Raw genomic sequence first — 21,287 nt, forward strand, 5'->3', positions numbered from 1 at the left:
GATAAAAATCGAATTCTTAAAGCAAAATTTACACGACATGCTTACGAAGCGAAGTCTGACAATAAAAGAAACGAAGAAGTTCTGGGATTCTATTCGTGGTGATAAGAAAGTGTTCTAATAGTTAGTTGGTTCCACTATCCAACATTTTCAATTGTTCTTTCCGTTCTGGAATTTTTCCTGAAAAATGGAAGAAATCATATGTGAACAAGGGTATAGTATCCAACTACTTTGGAATTGTTGCTTTGTGCGCTGTATCGAAGCTGTTTGAAATTATAGTTCTGGATTTTATAACACATAGTTGCTCTGACTACATGTCAGAGACTCAGCTTGGATCCATGCCAAAGCTTTCAACTTCCCCTGCTGCGTTCGACGAAATAAATCATCACATAACGATCTCCAAGTTAGGTAGACTGGGATTAAATGGATCATTTTTTAATTGGCTTCGATCATATCTAACTGGTAATGAAATGATAGTGAAAAAAGGAGCCTGTTCAACCTCACCAAGTGCTGTTACATCTGGAGTTTCTCAAGGAAGTCACCTTGGACCGTTCATAATTTTATTGTATCTCAACGATTTAAATTTTTCGATCAAGTGTATGAAACTATCGTTCGCTGATGACTTTCGTATTTCATATTTCAAAATTGTTTAAATGCCACTAAATGCTCCGTCGTCTCTTTTTGTAGCAAAAAGTCTGTATTCAAGTTCGACTATAATATGCCACAAACTGTTCTCGAAAGCGCATCGTCTGTTAAGGACCTGGGTGTTCTGGAAAGCAAGTTAAATTTTAAAGAGCACATAGAACTTTCAATTGTTACAATTTGACATTCGACGTCGTAGTTTTCCTATTTTTTTCTTCGGATTCCCTATGTTAGAACTAATTATGGATATAACGAGCTCATTGCTAGCATGTTCCGCATATTTAACAAATGTTTCAATTCTTTCGACTTTCATTTATCACGTAATGTTATCAAGAAATCGTTTCTTATGTTACTGTCTCATTAGATGTAGTTACTATAGAAGCACTAGATTTAAGCAAATGTATCATTTGGATGATTTTGATCTATTGATGCAAAAGATGAGGAGTTTTTATGCCTGCTGGAGAACAAATTTGACAGAAACTAATTCCAGTGGGCTTTTCCCTGATTCAAATAAAAGAAGAAAAGATGATTTCCTCCTCAGACATTCAGAGTGAAATCTGACAACAAAAGAAGGCGCTATTATAATTGCAACTGATACTAAAAAGAGTGAATCAGATCATCCTGATGTGGTCTACCTAAAAATTCTTCTTACCAAGAAGGAAATGTTTGCCGAGCAAAAAGATGTCGAAACAAAAAACAAATATCTTCGATGAAATGTGTAAGCATTTTTATTTTTACTGTAACATTTTCCGTACATCAGAGAGTATTAATTAAGGATCAAGAATAAACCAAGTTAGCTTGTGTATTACGTACAATTTATTCAGTACGTATGTTATAGATTAATATATGCAGTGCAACGAGTTTATTAAAGTGACTTGCAGGATTGAGTTTCAAACAATCTTTTTTAACAATAATTTATTCTCGAATGCATGTTAAGCCTGACATTTTGTATGATATATCAGTTTTAAACAATTTTTCACCAACGTTTGATGGAAAATTGCTTACATTTTATGAATATAGATTTTAATCCCTTAATAAAAAAAGTTGACAACACTGCTTCAAATCATTTGTATTAGATTGCGCTACACAAAATAAGCAAAACTAAATATTTTCTGTTACAAAAGTAGTAAAAATAAATAGTTTTACGACAACATGCCATTTCCATTGTCTTTCGCGTGTTAAATTAAAGGTTCCTATTTTACGGGTTTACTTATAAAAGCTACGGAAAAAAATTCTGCAAGAGGAAATCCATATAGGAATGTGTTTGTTGCTAATCAAATGTGTCAGTGGAAGTAAGCGTTAACTGAGACAATTTTTCTCGAGCAGTTTTAAGGAAAACCGAAGAGTCCTAGACTAAGACACTTTACTTGAATTGCAATTTTAAGCAGAATGAACTGATTGGTTTATTTTTCAACCATATGGAAGATTTATTGATTAAAATCAGTAAAATAAGCGCCGGAATTTGTTTTTACGCACATATTGTTGACATTACTCATACGCTTGCAAAAAGTCTTGCTCCTTAACTAAGGGCATCGAAAAAGATGAAGAATAAAAATGAAATCGTTTTCATTGGGTTTCTCGAAGTAACGTGCTGTATGCGGACTTATTTATTGTGTTCATATGACAAACTTATGCAGATTTTTAAACTATATTTAAGTGAATTTTCAAGTACTGCGGAAAGTATCACCTGCATAAAAATAGTTGTCTAACGCTTCACTCGAATTTTAGTTTTCAACTTCGCGCGGATTTCGCGTGTTTTAGTGTTCGACTTCGCGCGGATTTCGCGCGTTTTGATTTTGAAATTTTTCGTAACAACCCTGAATAAATTAAAAATTCGAATGTTTATTCAGTTGATTACCCAAGTGAAATGAATTAAATGGGCTCCAGTCATGAGAAACTAAGGTACTTCAGAGAACCTAATGGAACAAACGCCTGTCGGAATATTCCGGCTGATTTTCAATACATTGAATTTGATTCTGCAAATCTCCAGGATACTAATTACTATTAGTACCAGGATCGAACCCGAAAATATTTTCTTGCCAAACCCGAACCCAATCCGTACTCAATAAAAAATAAAAATCTTCATTCACCCGAAAAAGTTTTTTTTCAAACCCGAGTCTGTCGTTTTCGAACTAGAGATGTTCAGGTATGCATTATTTCAAAACCGAACCCGACTCGCACCCGATCGAAAATAAAAAAAGTTTTAACCGTACCCCAACCAGAAATTAATTTTATTCCCAAATCCAACAAAAGAGAGTAAAAAATTGTTCGCATGCAAAAGTACACACGGTACGAATTACAAAAATTCCAATGGAAGAATATATCGAAAAGGTGGTAATTAATTTATTGATATTAAAAATCAATTACGCAGGCTAAAATAAATGAAACGCGACAGTTTTTACATTTTATACCTACTTAGTTGGTAGCCCGAAAATGCAATGTCGCTTATTGCATCAAAGACAAACAAAAGTCATGAGCTTTTCTCTTTAGTACTCGTTGAAACTAAACATCTTGAAAAACTGTAAATTTTGAGTTATTATTGGTTATTTCATGCTACTGAGAAATTCATCATAAATTGCTGATCATATTTCCGATAGCATGGAGAAAACATAATGTTCCTTGGTTAAGTACAACAAAAGAGATCCACGTTTAAGTTCTACCCATTCTTGTACAGGGTAAGTTTTGAAAAGGCGCCCCATAGTAAAGGAAATCGTATTTACGACAAAAAAAAATCACAAGCACAATGAAAATTCGGAGCGAACAATTCAAGCAAATAATATTAATATTAATATTAACATTAATATTAATATCAATAATAATATTAATATTAATATTAATATTAATATTAATATTAATATTAATATTAATATTAATATTAATATTAATATTAATATTAATATTAATATTAATATTAATATTAATATTAATATTAATATTAATATTAATATTAATATTAATATTAATATTAATAATAATATTAAAATTAATATTAATATTAATATTAATATTAATATTAATATTAATATTAATATTAATATTAATATTAATATTAATATTATTATTAATATTAATATTAATATTAATATTAATATTAATATTATTATATTGATTTGATACCGTTTGACCGATTGAGACTTTTTAGTCCTAAAAAGGACCATTCGGTTTCGGAAGATTGCGTTGGTATTCTAGGAATGCAGGTGGCAGTTTAGGACAGTTTTTTAAATAAATTCTTTACGTTACTGTAGGACCGCTAATGGCGTTGGAGTATTGGAAATGACTTTTGGTTACGGATTGTTACGTTTGTATTCCAGGAAGTAGGGCGTAATTCCACGTCATCTGTAAGTTTGGGCCTTGACCTAGAAGAAACCGTTACATAAATATAATCGTAACACAAGTAGTACTTACACAATATTTCATACATCTCAATATTTGAGTAAAAGAGCCTATCAAAATGCTGTACGGGACTCATTTCCAGCTTTCAGAAAAACCAAATTGTGGAATCCTCTATGATAATAAACACTTTTCAAACATTTTTCTCGATCGCGAAGTAGCCAAATGCTATCTATATTTGCGCTCGTTTGCTGCAAATTTCGCACAAAACTAATCAAATTATTCTAGATTTGCACTATACTGATAGTTTTACCTCCGATTTGCAGAGAAGTAATCTTAATAGTTATTTAGATAACATTTAGAGCTATTAGAATGACTGATTTTGTATGATGCTCCCCATCGTTGTTCACTTTTCGTTTTCTTTTTCTCCAATGCAAACGACCAGCAGCTGGATGACGCAATCGCTCTCGTTTGAAGTGAAACTCACACTACGAACGTCCAACAGCAGATATGCTCACAGAAGAATTAGTTTTTAACAATTTTTAGTTGGTTTTACGTAATGTCGTCATAACTAAGTTCAGTTTTTGCCATGACTGAGTGGAAACATATATTGGAGAAGCTAAATGAATCAAAAACTCACAGAAAAGATGATTTTTTTTTTGGAAAAAAGATAAGCTCAGAGAAAGAACACGAACCTGCGTTCTTATGCATTCCGTGCAAACCAGGTGGCGACCCTAAGCCTTGTGATAGACACAGCTCTAACACACGGCTAGGTATGGTAAAGCGTACATCAAACATGGTACACATCCTAGCCGCCTCACGACGGTATCCCATATCCAATCTTCTCTGTTCATCAGACAACAAACATTAAATGTCAAATAATCTAAACAAGCCACGAGCTGGGAAAATAACTGTGTACGTCTGCATGATTGTACTTAACGAAGAGGCGTTGAATTCAATAATGGCTAAGCCGATTTTGATCAAACTAATCGCAAATAAACGATCATCACCCGGTGCGCTAATTGTTCTTTGACAATATCTGTCACAATCGACCTTGGGAACAAAATATAATTCAAAGTTTCGACACCGTATGGTAATACTATAATTTAATAATAATAATAATAATAATAATAATAATAATAATAATAATAATAATAATAATAATAATAATAATAATAATAATAATAATAATAATAATAATAATAATAAAAATAATAATAATAATAATAATAATAATAATAATAATAATAATAATAATAATAATACCATAATTTAATAAGCCAAAATAAAAATTTTTGGAATCTGTCCACTTTGAACGGAGATATCGATATTTCCTCCCTATCTTCCAGGAGTTCGGCATGTTTGAAGCTGTTGTGTACAATTGTTTCTAAGCACTTTTTCATTATTTCTAAGCAATTTTATATAAAATTTTGCTACGTTGCGATGTTAGCACAGCTCTTTCTTGGAATCATATTTGTTCGAATATGGCATAATATGAAATTGGAAAGCTTTCAGTATTTACAAATTCATCTTATTTTTATATCAAAATGGACTCAAGGTGAACATAATTTCAAACACCCAATTCTTTTTTCCCACGCAATGTTAGCAAAGTTTTTTCCAACACATTTTACCATACAACAAAATAATACGGAACAAATTATAGTCGAATAATGCAACAAACAATGCGAGAAACACTTCGCATAGTTTTTGGCATATTTGAATGGTTTTTAAAAGAGACACTTTGCGGAATGTATTTGATGTTTACATATGTTGAGTGCTTTTCACGAACATTTATTTATCTACACCAGAACCAAAATTCTGGACCAGGACTCAGGAACAGAAACTGAATTCGAAATATGGAACAGACTCAGAATTTAGTAGCTAAATTCTGGTTTGCAATCCAGATCAAGAATTCAGTTCATGAATTTAGTTCTGGAACTATGAAAGTGAACTCATTTTCGGAAGCCAGAAGATCTAGAACTGAGTTCAGAACTTAAATTCCGAACTCGAATCTAATCTCAATCGAAAATGAACTCTAAAACTGAATTCGAGAATTAAATTCTGAAACTAAATTCAGGAATTGAATTCTGTTCCGGAAGTCGGTTTCAGCCAGATCATGCTGCTGTAGTGCTTTCGGATTAAGAACCAGAGTGGTTGACTGGTTTTTCAATAATGAATGTGTATTTTCATTTCTACTTATCTCTAGCCGTACAATTATTCTTACCGTAACTTATCGTTTCCTACCGGACGTACCTGGAGCGGGAGAAATCGGAAAAAACCATAGAGAGGGAGAGAATGTCATGCTAATAGAGAAGGACTGGTAAAAACGCTCACAGCTGTGGCCCAGCTGTGATGTCATAGATTTGGTTATCGACCTCCGCTTTATGCAGGGCAAGTAATCACGAATTATATTGCTAGCTGCCTGCGCGGTGGACTTAGGTCGAGGTAAATGCGAACGCGCATTTCTGTAAGGTGTATGACCGGGATATCCAAATACGTGGAAATGTCGTATTTGGTTTGGGATTGAATGTAAACTGTATGTAGAATGGATCATGCTAGGATGGGATAATTTGTTATATTACACTGCATCGACCGAGACAAATAATAATAGCAAAGAACAATATCTGGGTTATATGGTGAGTGGAGTAGGACTTCCCATTTGAGCGTTTCTAAGTATGTTTTTACCGGCTGTGCAACACGTGCGCGAGCATTGTCATGTGGCAAAATTACTTTGTCGTATCTATCGGTGTATTGTGGTCTTTGCAAAAACGTTGGTGTATTGTTGTTCGATGCAAAACCCCTTTTCGGTTATGCCGTTAAAGCAGTTGCACACACGTGATAAAACGGCGTTCGACGTCCCTTGGCTTCAATTCATACGGCACCCAATTGCTTACCTTTAGAACCATTCTTATTGCTTTTAAATATTTGCATATGGCTTGCGAAGCAATTCCGAGTAATTGGAGTAGATGCGCTCGGGTTCGTCCTACGCCTTCCCAATCAAAATTGCTACTTTCAAGTCGTGCAAATCACTTCTGATACGTTCGCACAGCTAGATCATGGCCACCATACACTTCCACCAATACACGACGACTTTTGGCAGCTGTTTTCTTCGTATTGAAATAATTCGGAAAAACTCCATGCGTAAACACTTCATTCGCCCCAAAATTCGAGCCTTGGCCCCACCTTAAATCAGAAACAGTAATAATAAAAAAATTTTGAATAGTGGTTTTAAGAGTTTCGTGATGGTCAAAACTCTTCTGCCACTGACAGTGTCAAAACTACAAAATATGGAGATTAAAACCAGGGTAAAATAAACGACAGTGATAATAATAATACATAAAATTGTACTGGATGACCAGAAAGAGAAGGTGCGCTAGCATGCCATAGTTGGGCAAGATTCTGCAGATGAGAAAGATATCTTAACGCTAGATCCCACACATGCTTATTTAGGACTAAAATTTTGAACGCAAGCACTCTTCGAATACATGTTTGGCTGATTCCATTATTACATGCCAGAGCAGAATGATTATCCGACAATGGACTGAGGTCCGTAATAATTCTTTCAAGCGGCTTTCAAAAAAGACTGCCCCAGAAAGTATGGACGCAACCAAAAACCGCTGCCATTTCGCAATGGTTCAGAATCTGTCAATTTTTATGGCTACGCCCTGTGATTTGCACTCTTCTCTAACCACTTGTGCAGTTGTTTATTCGTTTTCATTAGTTTGTTTCGAAATGCGTGGACTTTCAGCAGAACAACATCGAAAAATTGTGTACAAATGGTGCACAGAACGTGGACTGTCACAGAGATAGATAGCAAAAATGGAAGGATTAACTGAAAAAGCCGTGCGAAATGCAATCAGGAAGTTCGGTGAACCTTTGAGAATAAACCGAAAACGGGTCGAAAAAAAGGTCCTGCCAACCCTCAGTTGGATAAACGTATACTGAAGACGTTCGAGCAAAAGAAGGAGGTTTCAGTTCGGGATGTGGCCAAAAAAGTGAACACTTCGAAGTCAAATGTTCCTCGTGCTAAAGGACGTTTGAATCTTCGAACCTACAAGAAGCAGAAACAACCGAAACGTAGTCCAAAACAAGAAGCATCGATCAGGCCGAGGGTTCGAAAGCTGTACAACACGATTCTTGCTGGAAATTTGAACTGCATAATCATGGACGACGAAACCTAAGTGAAACTCGATTACAAATCTTTGCCGGGACCACAATATTATACGGTGCGAGAAGGGCAAGTGTTAAACCAGTCTGAGACATCGATTGAAGTCGAAAAATTTGGTAAGAAAGCTATGGTCTGGGAAGCAATTTGTAGCTGCGGTAAGATTTCGAAACCCTTCATCACCACTGCTTCAATGAACAGCGAAATATACATCAAAAAATGTTTACAAAAACGACTTCTACCCATGATTCGAAGCCACGAGGATCATGTTGTCTTCATGCCAGATCTTGCTTCTTGCCACTACTCGAAATCAACGGTAGAATGGTATACTTCCAAAAATGTCACTTTCGTCCCAAATGACATGAATCCACCAAATTGCCCACAACTTCGACCAATTGAGGAATTTTGGGTATTAACGAAGGCACATCTTAGGAAACATGTCTCGGCAGCCGAAACCATCCAACAGTTCGAAAAAAAATGGAAAAAAGTGTCAAAACTTGTCGCCAAGAAATCTATACGGAATTCAATGAGGAACGTTCGCAAGAAGGTTCGCCAGCTAGTCTACAATGGCTAAGTAGCAAATGTTAAGAATAATATTATGTTGTTGTAGTCTAATATTATCAGTATATCGAATAAAATTTGAATATCTATCACTTGTGAATTATTTACTTTCTGGGACAGTCTTTAGGTCGGAAAGATCATGATGTCAGTTTTCTGGGATTGTCATAGTACACTTTTGGAGGACCACCTCAAAATTGGAAATGCAAGTCTATTAAGCTGTCTCTTCATGTGTTTCCATATGCAGAGTAGTTAAGTTGTTAAAATCATTTCCCTGGTTGGAAGCTAGCTACGGGTTCGGGTCTCGTCTCTTCGGTAACATCTTCGTGGTTTTCATTTTATTGTTAGGTTTTACTTTTTTATTCATGACTTCTGGTCAGTCAGCTATTTTTTATTTTTTGTTTTTTAACGATATCAAACTAACTAGAGATCGCGAGAGGTGAAAGAATATGAAAACAGTAGAGCCAACCAAGTACTCAAGGAAGTGCAATTAATGCTGTTTTTCTTTGAGAAACACTGGTGGCGTAGATTGCTCTGGTTTTGCAATTTCGAGCAGAAATACAATGTTCTGGTGGTGTTTCATTGTCATTTCTACTCGAAAGTACAAAACCAGAGCAATCTACGCCACCAGTGTTTTTCAATGAAAAACGCTATAAGTAAACAGAAGGCTTTCTGCATCCAAAATTTTACCTTTGACCAGAGGAGTTGAACTAAGGCATCAGCGAACCGGTTTGGATAGTAAATGGTAAATGAGCTTTACCTTTACTTTCTGACATATCAGAAACTCGGATGATTCGCATCCGTACCCCTGTGCATGTCAGCGTATAACAACAAATATACTGAAATCAGCAAATCCCATATTTCGAACAGTGTGTTAGCTTTTGTAGAAATTCGGCACGTGTCATCCAATGTCACCAGTCAAATTTGAACAATATATAATTTGAATAAAGGATCACGATAGATTCGTGAAATGATAAGTGAATAGAAAAACTATATTTTATTATATATACTTATAAATATCAGATTTTTATGGGATGAAGGCGTTCAGGAGCACTATAAACAAATTGTTTTTGGCCGTTATATTTTGTTTCGGAGTTTGCTTTTTTTTTTTTTGTTTCCTGAATTAAACTGAGCAGGAATAAAATACCTTCTTTCACCAAGCCTAGCTTTGGTGATAATTAATAAAGCAAAACCCTTTCTACACTCGATTACTAATGACTCGGTAATTCATGATTCAATCCTGATTACTTTTACCGAGCAGAGCGAAATTCCAACCGACAAGCTCGGCAATAATTGTCAATAAACAAATTTCCCAGGATTCTCTTTTACATTTTGAGAATCTGGGCATTTTTTTGCCGAGATTCAGCAACAAAGGTATTTTGGCCCGCTTTAGGATCGATTTTATTTTGGCCCACTTTGTAAAAATATCTACCAAATGTTTTAATATCTTTGAAAAATCCTTCCGCAATAGGTAATTTAATGTGATTAGCTTCAAACTGATGCAACATGGGTCACCTAAGATCGATTGAATCCATATAGTTTGTTAGGTGGGCCAAAATATATGAAGTGGCCAAAATATCTCTGTTACCCTATGTGGAGATAATGAACTCTATGCTTCTGCGAGGCACAGTTGTTATCTAAAATAAAGTTTTAACAAACACTTTTTGTTTCTAATTGATAATGTAATATTTTTTCACTATTAGATAATTTCGGGTTTTGTTACTTTCACGCTGCTATTATTTCGAACATTCCATTTATAAGCAGTTATTTTCGAATTTCCCCCTTTTACTCACACACCAAATTATTGAGCACGGCACTGATCTAGAATATATACTCTCGCTGCTAGTATTTCGAGCAGTACTGTACTGCCGGAGATTCGCAGGCTTGTTTGACATTTGCGTCGTTCCTGAATGGGGGCTTTTTTGCCCATCGTAGGGTGAAACGAAAGTCCAAACAGTGTCAATAATTGATAGTGTTGAAACCTGTCGCACGCATTCCATCTGATCTCACGTCTGGTTTTCTTCTCCTTCTTCTTCTTCTCCTTCTCCCCAGGTCTGGCCGAGGCAGCCCGAGGACGGGGCAACTCGAGTGCCAATTCATTAGTGACCGGCAGCAGCCCACAGTGTATCGCTCTGGCAGTCCTGTCGGTGCTCCTGGTTCTCGCTTCAACTATCAGATGACAGCAAACACTTACGCTGGGATAAGCGCTCATCCTCGACATCGTCGTCAGTAGCGAAATCATCGTGTTTGCATAAGCATTAAACTGATCCGACGGAACCTCCCGGAACCGATTTGTTCGGTTGTTCGGCGGAGGACCCAAGTGTGAGCAAAATGGCCCGGATCCCGAAACATTGCGTCGATTGTGGAATTGTAGCTGGGTGCGATGGGGGAGTGTTTGGTGGTGCTTGTGTTATATTTAGGTTCCATGTTCAACCGGAGACCGGAATGTAACTTTCAAAACAATAACGATGGAATATTGAAATAGGATAATAACCGATTCATAATAGCCTAACGATAACGAACATACACACACAAACAATCTATTCTCCTTTTCTGTGCGTAAAATGTGAATGCCAAAAAGCTGCTTGTAGTGATTAAAACGGTCGTAATCTGCCGGATCGAATGTATATTTTAGAAATAGATACCATACATACACAGATCAAATGCTACGTAATGCTTGAACGCTCATATCAAGGAAAATTTTCATACACATCAACGAAGTGGAATCACTCTTAAGGGGAAAAGTTAAGTAAAAAATCATCAAGCATAATCAGCTGGAAACGGTAGACTGAAAATTGAGTGTGGCGCCGAGCAAAGAAGGAAATTCAAACAAGGGGATTATAAAGGATTATAAAATTGCTAAGCGGAACGAACTCGATAGGTTGAAGTGAAAAGTGAGCAAAAGGCACCGTTGCTTTTATTATTCTCTATCTTACCGTTAGCTCATTTTCTCTCTCTCTCTCTCACTCTGATGGTTTTTGGCTATGGCTATGATTTTTTCCGTCATAGAAAACGGTGTTGAATGATGAAACTCTGAATCAACTATGATTACAAAGCATCCATCAAAATGCAATAAAGTTGGTTATGGCATGCGGCGATGAGTTCATTGAAATGTGCAGGCATGCAAATTAAAAACGTAGGAGTATGGAGCAAGTCGGAACGAAAGTTTCGGAATCTATTTGATCCTGTGTAAACCCAACCAGAACGGAGAAAAACTTCTTCCGAGGAGGATGCTTCTTAGGTGGATAAGCGATCCAAAAATGATCATAATTGAGAACAATGCCATATCGCTAGGAAGAAGCAGCTCTTTCGGGAAATCATTAAGTTATGTAATGAGCTTTGAAGGTTGCTCGGATGGTATTTGAATTAGTGGAATTAGCCGTTGTGAAGCATTTTGCAAGCATCATAATTAGAACTTAAGTATTAAAGTTCGGAGATCAGTTAATTTATTTTCTGACGTAGAACTATGTCTTAGTTTCCTTTAGAGAAGTATGAACTCAAAATTCGGAAAAGAAATCTGCTTTTGAACATCATATTTAGGATATAATTACGTCTACTGCTTCAAAATATTTATACGAATCGATTGGAATCGCTCAAACTATTCATATTAAATCGCTGGTGGAAACTTTAATCAATGACGAACAATGTATAATTTTCCCTGTTTTCCAAACCATTAGCATGGTTTGCTCCAACAGAGATGACAATATCGAATACACAAGTTTGCAGTTCATATGAATTCCGCTCTTCAATGTGTCTGATAACATTTAAGAATACGCTTCCACAAAACAATAATCTGTGTCGAACTGACTTGCACTGTGTATGGATTGTTATTGCCGTAGAAGGTTACTGTGCACATCAGCAACCGGACCATTTTTGGATTTGTTTTGTGCGCCGCTCGCCTCGCACCAGCGATATTTTCATCTTAATTCTGCTGGTTCTTCGCATTCGAGAAAAGCACAGGATGCCCTCGATCTTGGAGTTCTAGATGATCGTGATCAGTACATTTCTTTACAAACTGAACGGTTTTTTCAGAGCATCCAGCATTCTCAAATGATTATTTTCGGAAAGTATTTCATCTAGATACAAACAAGTTTAAATGGATGACGAGAAAACTACTGCCGTAATAATCAATACAAATTGTAGCATTTATTTTGACAAAAGTTATGTAGTCCTACGTCAACAGATTGAACAACCGTATGTGGCTGTCCCATCAACAATAAATATCAATCGCTCCTTGTAGAATAATATTATTTAATGCTTTTGCCTCTCCCATGCAGAAAGGCTATGCAACCACTATGAAAACTGAACTGGAGTCCGGTCGGTCTACCCGAGTAAAGTCTAACATCAAAATGAGAACAAATTGAAATCTGATTATGATAGCAACATCAGATTGAAATCCTTATATGATATCGACACATCAAATTTTCAATTAATATCACATTATGTTATCATTTTGCTGTTTAAAGACAAAAGTGAATCCATTGAAATTGAGCGAATTTCAAATGGCAACAAAAAAATACAAAGTTATGTTTCAATTGAAGAATTACTCCTTCAATCATATGTTGCCTTTTACAAAAATGCTTTGACATCCTGCCGAGATCCTGCAGTTGACCGCAACCATAACCACGAAGAAACGATTTTTCAACAATGCTCCTTATTTTTAACCACAAGAATATTGGTGTCAAACCACACGTCTGGGAGGTATTAGATAAATTGGCGATCATCGGTACCACGTTTATCTGAAGCAGGTCAATCTGAATAGTGGCTTTGGCATTCCCATCTCGCTGATCGATATTCGATATTTGTAGTCATACGACGTCGCGAAGTTCATTCCAAAGTTTTTAGACCATTATTTCCAGTGCATCCAGAAATCGGGGACCTGGATGGCGAAAATAATGTACTCGCCAAAACCGTTTTGAAAATACCCATAAATTCATGTCCAAAAGTATGGAAAAATTCATTGAAAGTCTACACAAGAACTAATAATTTACTGAAGAGATTCTAGTTCTATCTGTGGTCAGAAGTGAGATAATCGTTCATTGTCCCAATTATTCGAAAAAACAAATGATCTGTTATACCTTATTGCCGGATTCCTAATTCACGTTCCCTGTGTTGTAGAAGACTTCACTGTAAGACGTTCGGTCTTCAGAGCCTCTAAATTCGTATAAGTGATTACATGTGCGAATTGTGTGAGATCAATTAGATAACTCAATTTAATGTTATAATGTTTGAATCCCGAGTAGAGTGTGAGATCAAAAAGAAAACTCAATTTGATGTTATGCTGTTCGTATATCGATTACTTAATTTGGTATCGTTTTGGTCGTTTTAAAAATTTTAAAATTCTGTGTGACATCAAACTGAAAACTAGTTTTGCTCTCAGTGAAACCACATTGAAAACTAAATATGATGTAGATTTTGTCGAAATGACACGTCACGAGCATAATCTAAAAATAGAACAGCCAAAACAGGTCCGGGATAGTATACATTTTGGCGATATTACTTGCAAGCAAGAAAAAGATTTTATGCAACTCCACACACACACACTACCGCGGAGAGCATCGAGTTTCGAACTTGGGTAATTTGGATTGCGAACTTTTTGCGATTGCTATGAACTGTAAGTGCTAGCTATAAGGAGATGGAAAATGTTCTGTTATATTACAAGCAGTGTTGTTCCACAAAGTTGTATACAGGTAGTTTCTGTCAATGCACACTCATTGCGTCGCTTCCATCCTGCATCCACCGTGAATAGCAGTGTGGCTATTTGAGCACAGTATAAAAATGTTCTCTTTGTCTTTCCATATCCAAAGCTATAGCATTCAAACATTATAACCAGTGTTGGTGATTGCCGAAAATTTGACAGAAGCTGCAATATTGCTGCTATTCTATATTGTATACAACATTTTCAATCCGGTAGAAGATGCTACAAGAACTCGAGTCTCTCAATGCATGAACCGCGAGAGAATTTTTCTACATTCCTTCGCTCCACTTCATACTCTGAGTATTTCACGACCCTTAAAAAAATTACAGTCTGATAATGATCGTTGCTGTGTGGAATTTCCCAAGAGAGAATCGCAAGTTGACAATTATCACAGAAAATCGAGTCGATGCTTCAACTTGATGATTCTCATACTAGGTTGCAATATTTCAAAACCCTTTCATAGACACAACTTATACGAAGATTATATGCACATAGTTAGAATAAGCGGCAATAGTAAAATGATTCTATCGCAATTATCAACTGCCTGTATAGAATCGGATCGCGAAACGAGAATAAGCGACCGTTTGTTGCTTCAAAGAAAATCCCCACAGCAGCGTGCTAACCTTTGATTCTCAGAAATGTCATCGAGAGAAATTCGCTCTCGCACTGGTGTCGATTCTATGTTAAATGAGCCATGATGGGTTTTTGTTGTTGTGATGATTTCCAACTCTCTTTGACGGCACTGATTCAATCGTTGAAGAGTTGCCAGTGAACGTTCTTTGATACGATAAAAGCCATCCTTGATTATAACATTAAATTGAGTTATCTACTTGATCTCACACAACTCGCACATGTAATCACTTTGAAATACGAATTTAGAGGCTCTGAAGACCGAACGTGAAGTCTTCTACAACACGGGGAACGTAAATTAGGAATCCGGCAATAAGGTATAACCGATCATTTGTTTTTTTTTTTGGACTAATTGGGACAATGAACGATTATCTCGCTTTTGACCACAGATAGCACCAGTATCTCTTCAGTATTTTTTTTAGTTTTTGTGTAGACTTATAATTTACGATAATTTGATGCAGAATTAGTCCTGTGACTCAAAATAATGAAGAGTTAGTTAGACGGTTTCTTTGGAAAAGAGTATTGAAGTTTCAAGATCTATTAGATGATTGATAAAATACTTCTCATCTAGCGTTAGTGAGTATATGAAGTTATAAGCATTTATAATTAGGAATGAGAATTGTTTTGAAGAGTGTCTTTGGCACAGTTTGTGGTCTACTTAGAAATATACAAATTAAACATATATTTTCTTGGTGGCTCCTCTAAGCCACTAAAGTTTTATTAAGAATTAGCTCTAGGTTCTTAAATCTGAGACATTCAATGTTCGATGTTCCAACTTCGTAAACAATGAATATTTTTAGATATAAAGTTATGGGAACGGGTTTGGCGAGTAGATTATTTTCGCCATCCAGGTCCCCGATTTCTGTATGCACTGAAAATAATGGTCTAAAAACTTTGGAATGAACTTCGCCACGTCGTATGATTACAAAAATCGAAACATTTTTTTAACTGAACGCAAAAATTGTTACAGGATCGGACACTTAACGTAGGAAGAAAATCGATGACGTCAAATATATTTTTCATATCAAATTCTACGGCAGACGATCAGCGAGATGGGAATGCCAAATTCAGATTGACCGGCTTCAGACAAACGTGGTACTGATGATCGCCAATTTATCTAATGCCTCCCAGACGTGTGGTTTGACACCATAATATTCTCGTGGTTAAAAAGAAGGAGCATTATTTGCGTAAAAGTTGAACAATGTTGAAAAAATCGTTTCTTCGCGGTTATGGTTGCGGTCAACTGCAGGATCTCGGCAGGATGTCAAAGCATTTTTGTAAAAGGCAACAAAGGATTGAATGAATAATTCTTCCACTGAAACTTAACTTTGTATTTTTGAGTTGCCATTAGAAATTTGCTCAATTTCAATGGATTCACTAAGTTGTTGATTTTAATATTTTCATTTTTTGAGTTTCACAAAACTTTTACCTTTAAACAGCAAAATGATAACATAATGTGATATTAATTGAAAATTTAAGGAGTCGATATCATATTAGGATTTCAATCTGATGTTGCTATCATTATCAGATTTAAATTTGTTCTCATTATGATGTTATAACTGCGAAAAAAAACATATTCTTTGTCGTTTGATTCTATTCACATTGCAAGTTTTTATTCAATATGATATTTGGAAGCTGTAATTTTGAAAATAAAAAGACATTGAAAATTTTTCCTGGTCCTTCTTTTCTTTTCGTTAGAAGAACTTTTTTCCCTAAAATATTCACATGTTGTAATTTATACACTTTTCAAAAGACAGTGCAGACAAATTCTAGAAAAACAAAGTATGTCAAGTGACTGATACAGTCTATATGTCCAGAAAGTTCGATTGAAATCGGGGAGGATGCTACCAACATCCATTCGAGTTGGTGCGAAATTCATCTGAAACAATATTTGACCAAACAGTTCTCTTTAAATAAATAATTTGGAATTCAGCTTGCAGTTGTGGTATGTTCGAGCCCCTACTAGAAAGAAATCTTAGCGTCATTAGGATCGAGTTCTAGCTGCGGTTTTGTAATTTGAGAGCAGATTCTCAAATTACAAAACCGCAGCTAGAACGAAGAAGCGAAGTATGTTGTAATCAATGATCAAATTCTACAAAATAAATGGGGATGGACTCTATGAACAATTTTATGTAGAAAGGCAAGTATTATTATATTCAGTTTTCAAGTATTATTGATCTCATGGAATTTTTTCCATGCTGAAACTCAAGGTTTTTGTCGATTTTATATTTTCCATGAAATACCATATATTCTTACAATGTCTGCCTTAATGGTCATTTAATACTTGTGACCTTTGATTGAGTTATTTCAAATCAACGATTTATTTATAAGGGCTTTTTTGAAATCATTCATTTATTCATTCGGTTTGAAATTGTCATCATACATCTAATTATTTTATCTTTACATAACAGTTCGGCTGAAAAGTTCGTATCGTTTAATAGAAACACACATTTTTTTGCCAAAATTCGTTTTTATTATTCAACATAATTGCCATCAGAGGCGATACAGCGATTATGGCGATCTTTCAACTTCTCGATACCATTTTTGTAGTACGATTTGTCCTTTGCCTCAAAATAGGCCTCAGTTTCAGCGATTACCTCTTCATTTCATCTAAATTTTTTACCAGCGAGCATTCTCTTGAGGTCTGAGAACAGGAAAAAGTCACTTGGGGCCAAATCTGGAGAATACGGTGGATGAGGGAGCAATTCGAAGCCCACTTCGTTCAATTTCAGCATGGTTTTCGTCGACTTGTGACACGGTGCATTGTCTTGATGAAACAAAACCTTTTTCTTCTTCAAATGAGGCCGTTTTTTTGAAATTTCGTCCTTCAAACGTTCTAATAACGGTATATAATAGTCACTGTTGATGGTTTTTCCCTTTTCAAGGTAGCCGATGAAAATTATACCATGCGAATCCCAAAATACAGACGCGACCTTACCGGCCGATTGTTGAGTCTTTCCACGCTTTGGGTTCGGTTCATCGCGTGCAGTCCACTCAGCTGACTGTCGATTGGACTCCGGAGTGAAGTGATGGAGCCATGTTTCGTCCATTGTTATATATCGACGAAAAAATCGGTTTTATTTCGATATAACAGCTCCAAACACTGCTCAGAATCATCAATTCGTTGTTGTTTTTGATCGATTGTGAGCTCACGCGGCACCCATTTTGCACAAAGCTTTCTCATATCCAAATATTCGTGAATAATATGTCCAACACGTTCCTTTGATATCTTTAGGGTGTCAGCTATCTCGATCAACTTCACTTTACGGTCATTGAAAATCATTTTGTGGATTTTTTTTCACGTTTTCATCTGTAACAGCCTCTTTTGGACGTCCACTGCGTTCATCGTCCTCGGTGCTCATATGACCAGTACGAAATTTTGCAAACCACTTACAAATTGTTGCTTCGCCCGGTGCAGAGTCTGGATAACACTCATCAAGCCATTTTTTGGTATCGGCGGCACTTTTTTTCATCAAAAAGTAGTGTTTCATCAACACACGAAATTCCTTTTTTTCCATTTCTTTCACAATAACAAAAGTAGCTTCACTCAAAATGCAATATCTCACAAACTAATAATCAGACAGCTGTCAAATTTATACACGTATCTTTTGAAGGTTGATACTAATCGAAAATGGTATGGATTTAATTCTAGTGGCGCCCTCTCATAGAAACGATACGAACTTTTCAGCCGATCTGTTATTGTTATAATGTTTTGCTTATAACGGTATTTTTTTTATCACTGCCAACGAGAAACTTATCGAAAAAGTAATAATAAAGTAATATAAAAATGTGGGCTGGACTCGAGCTTGCAACCTTCTCCTTACATTGGAGCTATGCTCTACCAATAAAGCTACTCTAGTACTTCGGATTCCAGAAGATAAAGCAGGATAAAGCACGAAACAACGTGCATGATATTAATTCAAAATTATTCATGAAAAATATATTCAACAAACGATATATATTTTAAAACAGTCAGAGCTCCGGCATCATTTCAGTCAGGCTTCATTTAGAAACGAGTTGACCATTCCGAGCAATCAGTGCAAAGCTTCTGTAAATACAAATAAATAATCAAATGAAAAATAACACGTACAATGAACAAATCAGTTTACAGTAGGGCAAAAGAAGTGTACATACAGAAAGGTACCTAATAATTTATGACAGCATTTAATTCCGAAGGCATGTAATTAATTATGAAAATTAATGGTGTCTGTGTTGCAGCTTGCGCACAGTCCGAAAAGTTTTTCTCTGGCACATCAGAAGCCCTGAGATACGTTTCACTTTGTTGGGTCATCTGTTTTGCCCTACCGATTTCGAAGTGCTTCCGATGCCAGGCATTTAAAACTACGAACTCCAAATCGAACAAACGATCACGTTTTACAATACATCAGAACATCAGAGCCGGAACAGCCAATCAGTTTAGGATGAAATGCTGGATATCTTTAGCCTATACTATAATTCTGTTTTCAAAATATTTGAACTGTTGTAAGAGGAGATCACATATCTCACACATCACATTGGATAAAGCAGACAACGTATTATATGTTTTTTTAACAATGTTAACACATGTCTTCCCAAAAAATTGATAATCGAACAATTTCATTCAGTTGTTTGTAGGCTGCGGAATGAATCGAAATGAATTGTTCTGTACTGTGAGATAGAGAATTTACTGTTTGCAAAAATATAACGTGCCACTCCAACAAAGCAATTCCATTCGATTGACATTTTATTTCACACATAATTTGCATCAAATTTCGAATTCGCTATTGTACCAGAAGTAAAAAAAATCGAGCTGCAAACAAGTTAGTAGAATGAGCACCGGATGGGAATTGATAACAAAAAAAAACAGAGAAAAAAAGCTTGTGTTCGAATTCAATGCACTTCTGAACATTGCAGCAATCCACACTGCCATCGGAAGCACATCACAACCAGCAACAGCGTAACAACATCCTAGGTATGAAAGCTATGTACATATTATATAGAATGTTATAAACTGTTTCAATAAATCAGATGATGAAAGTAAAAAAAAGTACCAGCCTCCATGCATATTTGATGTGAATGATAAATGATCAAAAGTCCCGCAACATGGCGTTCGAGAATCCTCCCACAGAACTGCAACGTTGCGCCGTCGGGTTTGTACTGTCTGTCCACCAAACGAAGAAGTTTTTAGGCGTGTTTCGGTTCGCGATACATCATTTCTAGCGAAGGCCCACAAGTCAGTCAGTCAGCGCTGCTGATGGACACATTCGTTCTGCGTTGGATGGGCCATTTGCAGGCGATGCCTCCGGTGTCCAAGTTTCGATTGTTGGCCAATTTTCAGGTTAACGAATTTTCTGGTATTTGTTTTCGTAGATTGGTTATGAGACAAAACTAGGGGAGCTGAAAATGACTATTTTTTTAAATAAACAGAAACATTTTTGCGCGGAATTGATTGAGTAGATAGATAGGAAATAATCATTCTGACAGTATTTAATAAACTTTTCTTCTATTTCAAAAAACTAATAAAATTTATTTCACTATGTGTAAATAGTACAGTATAAATTAACCGTCACGACAAACAGATTAGAAAACACTGCACACCTCTTCAATATGGCAATCTATTTGTTTCGTACAAAAAGTCGAGTTCAGAGATACCAATTATACAGATTTATTTGTTTTATACAGATTTTTTCCTGTGCATACCAATTTTATATATAATACAGGCATCATTTAAATTTTCTAAATTCGACACAGATTTTCAAAGATTCAACAAAGAATAGGAAGGAATAAATTAAACTTTATCGTCAGAGCAATCTTATAGGATTTGGTATCAGAATCTAGATCAAGGTTTCATTATCAATGAATTAATTACACACTAATTTGAAAATCTTTGTGCTAATCTATCTGATGATCAACACTGCATTCTATTTAGATTGAAATTTGAAACATAGACAAATGTGAAACTAATGCTCATAGCATTATAAAACTTTATTATCATACTAGCAGCTGTATTATCTGACCTGAGGTTTCGTATTAAGGCCTGAGGCCAGTGTGTATTAGTGTGTTTTAGAGGGCTATTTTCACGCTTCTAATTTTCTCAGAAACGGTGACGAATATAATAAAACCCAACTGATAAACTCTTATATAATTAGTTAAGATTTTTCTGTGAAAATTTCACAATGATTCATTGACTTTCGCGGTCGGGAAAGTCATTTTTCTGAAGGAAGAACTGCATAGCTGAAAACGCCGTCTTTCAATTTGTTCATTGAATATCTCGCCTTCAAAAGCATT

The 21,287-nt window shown here is 35.7% G+C and overlaps 1 protein-coding gene across 5 annotated transcripts in view; it reads left to right on the forward strand.

The window, feature by feature from the left end:
• The window catches only part of LOC131432221 (lachesin), a 306,432-nt gene extending 287,449 nt beyond the window's left edge, over positions 1–18,983 (forward strand). For all 5 annotated transcript variants that reach the window (XM_058598359.1, XM_058598358.1, XM_058598360.1 and 2 more), the window contains one exon: positions 10,745–18,983. In XM_058598359.1, the coding sequence (XP_058454342.1) occupies positions 10,745–10,872 (128 nt within the window). In that variant the 3' untranslated portion in view covers positions 10,873–18,983. The remainder of the gene's footprint in view (positions 1–10,744) is intronic.
• Positions 18,984–21,287: the final 2,304 nt, after the last annotated feature.

Source organism: Malaya genurostris, chromosome 2 (assembly GCF_030247185.1).
Source record: "Malaya genurostris strain Urasoe2022 chromosome 2, Malgen_1.1, whole genome shotgun sequence".
NCBI classification, from domain to species: domain Eukaryota; kingdom Metazoa; phylum Arthropoda; class Insecta; order Diptera; family Culicidae; genus Malaya; species Malaya genurostris.